This window comes from Mus caroli, chromosome 11, assembly GCF_900094665.2.
Source record: "Mus caroli chromosome 11, CAROLI_EIJ_v1.1, whole genome shotgun sequence".
NCBI lineage: Eukaryota > Metazoa > Chordata > Mammalia > Rodentia > Muridae > Mus > Mus caroli.
In genome coordinates, this window is record NC_034580.1 from 108628292 (window position 1) to 108635239 (window position 6948).

The 6948-nt window shown below is 51.4% G+C and overlaps 1 protein-coding gene across 1 annotated transcript; it reads left to right on the forward strand.

Annotated features, from left to right (window-relative positions):
• The first annotated feature begins 281 nt into the window (after positions 1-281).
• Sox9 (SRY-box 9) lies at positions 282-4206 on the forward strand. Its single transcript, XM_021176419.1, has 3 exons — positions 282-1064; positions 1877-2130; positions 2725-4206. The coding sequence occupies exons 1-3, from the start codon at positions 634-636 to the stop codon at positions 3561-3563; spliced, it is 1524 nt and encodes a 507-aa protein (XP_021032078.1). The 5' UTR covers positions 282-633; the 3' UTR covers positions 3564-4206.
• The last annotated feature ends 2742 nt before the right edge of the window (positions 4207-6948 follow it).

A 6948-nucleotide genomic window follows, 5' to 3' on the forward strand; every position in this document is an offset into this window, starting at 1 on the left:
TTACACACTCGGACGTCCCGGGTCCCCCGCTTGCCCCGCGCCCCCCTCCAACTCCCCTCACCCCACCATCCACCCTCTGGCTGAGCTCCCCTCCTTTCTCCTCCCCTCCTGTCTCGTCACCCAACCCGGAGCCACAATCCTCCCCAGCCCCCCTTCCAAAATCCGGTCCAATCAGCGACTTGCCAACACTGATGACTCAAGAGCTAGCCGTGATTGGCCCGAGGTATCAACGTGAAGGAGGAGTATTTATTAGAGACCCTGAGCTGGAAGTCGGAGAGCCGAGAGCGCTGCTCGGAACTGCCTGGAAACTTCTGTTGGAGCGACAACTACCAGTTTCAGTTCAGGAACTTTTCTTTGCAAGAGAGACGGGGTGCAAGTGGCCCCGGTTTCGTTCTCTGTTTTCCCTCCCTCCTCCTCCGCTCCGACTCGCCTTCCCCGGGTTTGGAGCGGGCAGCTGAGCACCGGCCACCCAGCGCCTCTGCTAAGTGCCCGCCGCCGCAGCCCGGTGACGCGCCAACCTCCCCGGGAGCCGTTCGCTCGGCGTCCGCGTCCGGGCAGCTGAGGGAAGAGGAGCCCCAGCCGCCGCGGCTTCTCGCCTTTCCCGGCCACCCGCCCCCTGCCCCGGGCTCGCGTATGAATCTCCTGGACCCCTTCATGAAGATGACCGACGAGCAGGAGAAGGGCCTGTCTGGCGCCCCCAGCCCCACCATGTCGGAGGACTCGGCTGGTTCGCCCTGTCCCTCGGGCTCCGGCTCGGACACGGAGAACACCCGGCCCCAGGAGAACACCTTCCCCAAGGGCGAGCCGGATCTGAAGAAGGAGAGCGAGGAAGATAAGTTCCCCGTGTGCATCCGCGAGGCGGTCAGCCAGGTGCTGAAGGGCTACGACTGGACGCTGGTGCCCATGCCCGTGCGCGTCAACGGCTCCAGCAAGAACAAGCCACACGTCAAGCGGCCCATGAACGCCTTCATGGTGTGGGCGCAGGCTGCGCGCAGGAAGCTGGCAGACCAGTACCCGCATCTGCACAACGCGGAGCTCAGCAAGACTCTGGGCAAGCTCTGGAGGTGAGCGCACGGGCCGCCAGGGAGGGCTCGGTGGCTAAGGGGGGGGGGGGACGCGGGCTGCACTCACCGACCCCGCCCCGCCTTTCTGAGCCAAGAAGTTGAGCATCCTGGGGTCTTTGGTCCAGGATGCAGGGCGGCGGGGGGCGGGGGGAGTGGCTCAGATTTTGAGAAAGTTCTTGGGATTGCTCTTGGCTATGGGGGGGGGGGGGGGGGGGCGGGGGGGCGTGAATATGACTGCTTTCAGGAAGGTAGAAGGGAGTGAGGGGGTGTGCCAGCCTGGTCCCTCTGGAAAGGAACAATTAGAGGAAGCAAGCCCACCTTCCTCAGGCCAACTGCGCTCATTCCTGGGGAGATGGAGTGAAGGGGAAAGTGTAACTGAGACTGGAGGAGACCCAGGCAAGAATTGGGGAAAGCTACTGAGAACCGGCAGGGGCGTGGATCGACAGAGCGAGCTTCTTGCAATTTAAGTGGGTTTTCGGAAAGTTTTTACTGCGTGTTGGGAGGGGTGGACCGCTCCGGTAGCAAAGGCGTTTAGAGCAGCCTCAGCAGGGAGCTATTTCCATCTTCAGGGTTTCCAAAATAGGAGGCCAGGGGAGGGGGCGGGGCGAAGAGTGACCGCTCAGGTCGACTCTGAACACTTTTTTAAAAAGAAAAAGAAAGAAAAAGAAAGAAAGAAAGTTCTGAGTCTCAGAGAGGGGTGGAAAGCAGACTGGAGGGAGGGGGTAGTGCGCGAAGGAGGAGTGGGGACCTGACAGCTCCCGGGGTTTCATTGACCCCCCTCCCTCTTTTCTTCTGCCCGCCCCCCCCCCCAGGCTGCTGAACGAGAGCGAGAAGAGACCCTTCGTGGAGGAGGCGGAGCGGCTACGCGTGCAGCACAAGAAAGACCACCCCGATTACAAGTACCAGCCCCGGCGGAGGAAGTCGGTGAAGAACGGACAAGCCGAAGCCGAAGAGGCCACGGAACAGACTCACATCTCTCCTAACGCCATCTTCAAGGCGCTGCAAGCCGACTCCCCACATTCCTCCTCAGGCATGAGTGAGGTGCACTCCCCGGGCGAGCACTCTGGTGAGCAAGGCGCGAGTGATCCCCTAGGGGGTCCTCCTGGCACACTCTTAAGGTGCCCCCCTCCCCAGAAGTATCTGAGTAGGGACTTTGCGTTCCCTGAAGTAAGGAAACACTATTCCCTGCATCCCCTCCCAGTTCAGAAACAGGCAAGTTGGCGCGCGGGCGCGGGCGAACACACAAGCACACACACACACACACACACACACACACACACACACACACACATCTCAAACCATGAATCCTGAGCTGGATTCTTTATTGCAAGGTAACATGTCTTAATTGCTTTATGAAACTTACCCACTTTTCTCTTTGCGCCTCACCCCAAAAGCACACATTCTTCTACAGGTAGCAATTTAGTCTTCCGGACCCTTGGGACCTCAGACCCCTCCCCTGATAAAAGGAGCTTGCCTAGTGTGTACCTGCGGGTTAATCATTCGGCGACTTATCGCTGGTGCAGCGCGCCTCCAGCGCGGGAGCGGGTCCTAATGACACCTTGGAAACCAGGAAGAGTCCCCAGGGGGCTCCTAAGAATAGGGGCTTTGCAAAGCGCTTGTTGATTTTTTACCGTTTGTCTTTCTCTTTTATGGCCTGCAGGGCAATCTCAGGGTCCGCCGACCCCACCCACCACTCCCAAAACCGACGTGCAAGCTGGCAAAGTTGATCTGAAGCGAGAGGGGCGTCCTCTGGCAGAGGGGGGCAGACAGCCCCCCATCGACTTCCGCGACGTGGACATCGGTGAACTGAGCAGCGACGTCATCTCCAACATCGAGACCTTCGACGTCAATGAGTTTGACCAATACTTGCCACCCAACGGCCACCCAGGGGTTCCGGCCACCCACGGCCAGGTCACCTACACTGGCAGCTATGGCATCAGCAGCACCGCACCCACCCCTGCGACCGCGGGCCACGTGTGGATGTCGAAGCAGCAGGCGCCGCCCCCTCCTCCGCAGCAGCCTCCGCAGGCCCCGCAAGCCCCGCAGGCGCCTCCGCAACAGCAAGCACCCCCGCAGCAGCCGCAGGCACCCCAGCAGCAGCAGGCACACACGCTCACCACGCTGAGCAGCGAGCCAGGCCAGTCCCAGCGAACGCACATCAAGACAGAGCAGCTGAGCCCCAGCCACTACAGCGAGCAGCAGCAGCACTCCCCGCAACAGATCTCCTACAGCCCCTTCAACCTTCCTCACTACAGCCCCTCCTACCCGCCCATCACCCGCTCGCAATACGACTACGCCGACCACCAGAACTCCGGCTCCTACTACAGTCACGCAGCCGGCCAGGGCTCAGGGCTCTACTCCACCTTCACTTACATGAACCCCGCGCAGCGCCCCATGTACACCCCCATCGCTGACACCTCCGGGGTCCCTTCCATCCCGCAGACCCACAGCCCGCAGCACTGGGAACAACCCGTCTACACACAGCTCACCAGACCCTGAGGAAAGAAGAGCGATGGTGACAGAGCTGATCTTTTTTTTTTTTTTAAAGAAGAAAAAAAGAAAGAAACGAAAAAGAAAAAGCTGAAGAAATAAAGAACCAATTGAAATTCCTTTGGACACTTTTTTTTTGTCTGTCGTTAATTTTTAAAGACATGTAAAGGAAGGTGACGATTGCTGAGATTCCAGGAGAGAGACTTTAAGACTTTGTCTGAGCTCATGACAACATACTGCAAATGGCCGGGCCACTTATGGCCAGACGGACAGCACTCCTGGCCAGATGGACCCACCAGCATCAGCAAGGAGGGGCTTGTCTCCTTCAGAGTTAACGTGGAGGACGACTGGAGAATCTCCCTGCCTGTTTGGACTTTGTAATTATTTTTTAGCCGTAATTAAAGAAAAAAAGTCCTCTGTGAGGAATATTCTCTATTTTAAATACTTTTAGTATGTACTGTGTATGACTCATTACCATTTTGAGGGGATTTATACATATTTTAGATAAAAAAGTTAAATGCTCTTATTTTTCCAACAGCTTAACTACTCCTAGTTCAAGAGTGTCCCCTAGCCTTCCTTGCAACCAGAGTATTTTTGTACAGATTTGCTTTCTCCTAAACAAACAAACAAAAACAAAAAAATACAAAAAAAATGGAAAAAAGAAAAAGGAAAAAAAGTGTGTTGTTATAGTAACATAAATAATACACAGAATTTTGTTACACCATCAGTTTTGGGGGTGAGCTTTGATTAATTCCCCAGGCTCTTGGATTTCAAGAGTAGCTGCCTTAAAAGAAAGAAAGAGAGAGAGAGAGAGAGAGAGAGAGAGAGAGAGAGAGAAAGAAAGAAAGAAAGAAAGAAAGAAAGAAAGAAAGAAAGAAAGAAAGAAAGCCTTCTTTTGCAATAAGGGGAATAAACAGATAACATAGAGCATCAGTGAGCTTTATCATATATATATATATCTATATATATTTTAAAAACGAGAAGAAAACACCTTGAGCCTTAAATCCCGGCTGCTGGGAAAATATATGCTGTTCCTAGAACATTCACTGTGCCTTTGCCTGCTTCCTGGCTGCAGCCTCAGAAGGAAAGCCAGGGGCAAGCAAAGGAGACCAAAATTTCTTGGGGAAGATTTTTCAAGCAGCCCTAAGTGCCCAAGCACATTTTCCCTGGTTGCCTCCTGGGCCCCATGTGGCCAGCAGATGCTGGAGTTTGCCTGCTCAGACCATCACCTGTACCTCCCTGAATACCAGCGTTTAACCTTCAAGACATCCCATGTGCTGAAATTATTTATTTTGTAAGGAGGAGTTTTCATTTAAAAAAAAAAAAAACTCCTTCCTTTTTTTCTTTCTTGTTTTTCTTTTTCTTCTTCTTTTTTTTTTTTTCCTTTTTTAATTTACTGTCTCTAAGGTAGATTGTTGCCGCCTTCCTCAAAGGGTATAGTCATCTTTTGTTAAATTATGTTCTTAACTGTAACCTTTTTTTGTTGTTGTTGTTTTTAATTTATCTCTTTAATCTTTTTTTATTACTAAAAGCAAGTCTCTTTGAATTCTTCTTTCTAGATTTGTACAAATGCTTTTTTGTCCGTCCTCGTGGGGTTTTTTTTCTCCCCCTTTTCTTTGTTGTTTTCGTTGTTGTTGATAACAAACTGGAAACCTGTTTCTCTCTGTTTGTGGACAAATGAGAGGTTTCAGAGGCATTGAGGAGCGGACCACTGAGTCCTTTGCAGTGTTTTCGGCCACAGACCTTTGGGTCTGCTTGGACTGTATATGGATGTGTGCGTGTGTGGTGACACGGGACCACGCACGCCTCTGCGAGTGTGTGTGCCATGGATAGCCCCTTGCCTGCTCTCCTGCAGAGAGACATCGGACAGACCTTAATTCCTACTCACTGCTGTGGCTGGAGAGTATAAGGATTGCTTTTTCTTTTTTTCTTTCTTTCTTTCTTTCTTTTTTTTTTTAAGACAGCAGTCTTTTTTTTAATTTAAAAAAAAAAGATATATTAACAGTTTTAGAAGTCAGTAGAATAAAACCTTAAAGCGTTCTTATAATATGGCATCTTTCGATTTCTGTATAAAAACAGACCTTTTAAAAACTATTTCTGTAACTTAAGAAACCTGGCATTTATGTCATGTTTTCTCTTTAGGTAAGGTTTGGTTTGTTTGTGTCTTGTTTGTTTTCCTCTCCAAATTCTTCCTTCTTTGTGCACCCTGCCTTTCTTCCCTTCCTTTCTTTTTTGTATATTATTGTTTACAATAAATATACATTGCATTAAAGTGAAAACAGCCCCTTTGACTTATTCACTCTGTTCTCCTATGAAGAGTGCTTTAAGGAATCAGGCACTGAAGAGATTGTGAACCTGTGATCCTAGTGGTGGTTTCGATTTGATGGCTTCCCTTGCCAACTTCAGACTGGGCAGTGAAAGACCCAAGTCTCCTGTGCCCCTGAGCCTGAGCTCAAAGCATCTTGGAACCCCAGCAAGCCACATAGAGAATGTCTTGTCACTTTTGCCCACTCTGGCAAAATCTGTGTGTTGTTTAAAAACAAAACAAAACAAAAAACAAAAAAACTCTGCTTCAGGGTAGAAGCTGTTCCCCGTGGAGGTCAGAGGGGAGAGGTAACATTAGACTGGACATCAGAGGCCTGTCAGGAGACCAAACGCCAGAGAGGTGACTCTTTCTGAATGCCATATGGCAAACCTTAGGTGATTATAGACACATACCAAAGAAATGGGGTGCCCACTTGCAAGGCAGAGGAGCCAGAGGGAACAAGGGTCTACCTACCTACAGGAGATCTGGGAAAAAACTAATTAACCCCTGAAATAGTTTCCATCTCTCCTGATTTCTCTGCAGAGACAATGAAGAGAGACTGCCCCACCCCACCCCCCACCCTGTTCCCTCCAGTTTAACTCATACAGAGATTCAGAGGAACCATCCTAGAAGAAATACGGCCTAATCCTGTTTTCTTTGGCCCCAATTCGATGGGGAGTTTCCAGGTTCAGAGAGACGTTCAGGTCATTTTTCATTAAACCGATGAAGTCACTCCCTCCCACCTCCGCCAGGCACCTCCCCCACCTGATGGGGCCCGCGTCTAAGAAGGTAAAGGCACCTCCAGCACGCTGGGCAGACAATCTCAGGCTGAGTACAGGGCCCGGGTGCTAAGGGTTTCCTGGCCGGCCTCCCACAGCAGGATCAGGGCAACCAGGAAAACGATAGTTATCAGATCGAAGTAGCATTAGTCTGAGGTCTCCTCTGCAAATTCCTCGAACAAACACTGATTGAAGGCCTGTGATCCATGGGGGAAACGCCCCCAACAGATCTCTCTCTACACCTCCAGACATCAGATTCTCCTCATTAGTGCGAAGTACAGAGTTTGTTCTCCCTCTCCCTCTCCCTCTC

What these genes read in the sequence shown, in the direction of transcription:
- Sox9 (XM_021176419.1), top strand. Translation starts at nt 634, where the DNA reads ATGAATCTCCTGGACCCCTTCATGAAGATGACCGACGAGCAGGAGAAG. An exon ending in ACTCTGGGCAAGCTCTGGAG is followed by an intron (nt 1,065 to 1,876) that starts GTGAGCGCACGG and finishes CCCCCCCCCCAG; the next exon opens with GCTGCTGAACGAGAGCGAGA. An exon ending in CTCCCCGGGCGAGCACTCTG is followed by an intron (nt 2,131 to 2,724) that starts GTGAGCAAGGCG and finishes TATGGCCTGCAG; the next exon opens with GGCAATCTCAGGGTCCGCCG.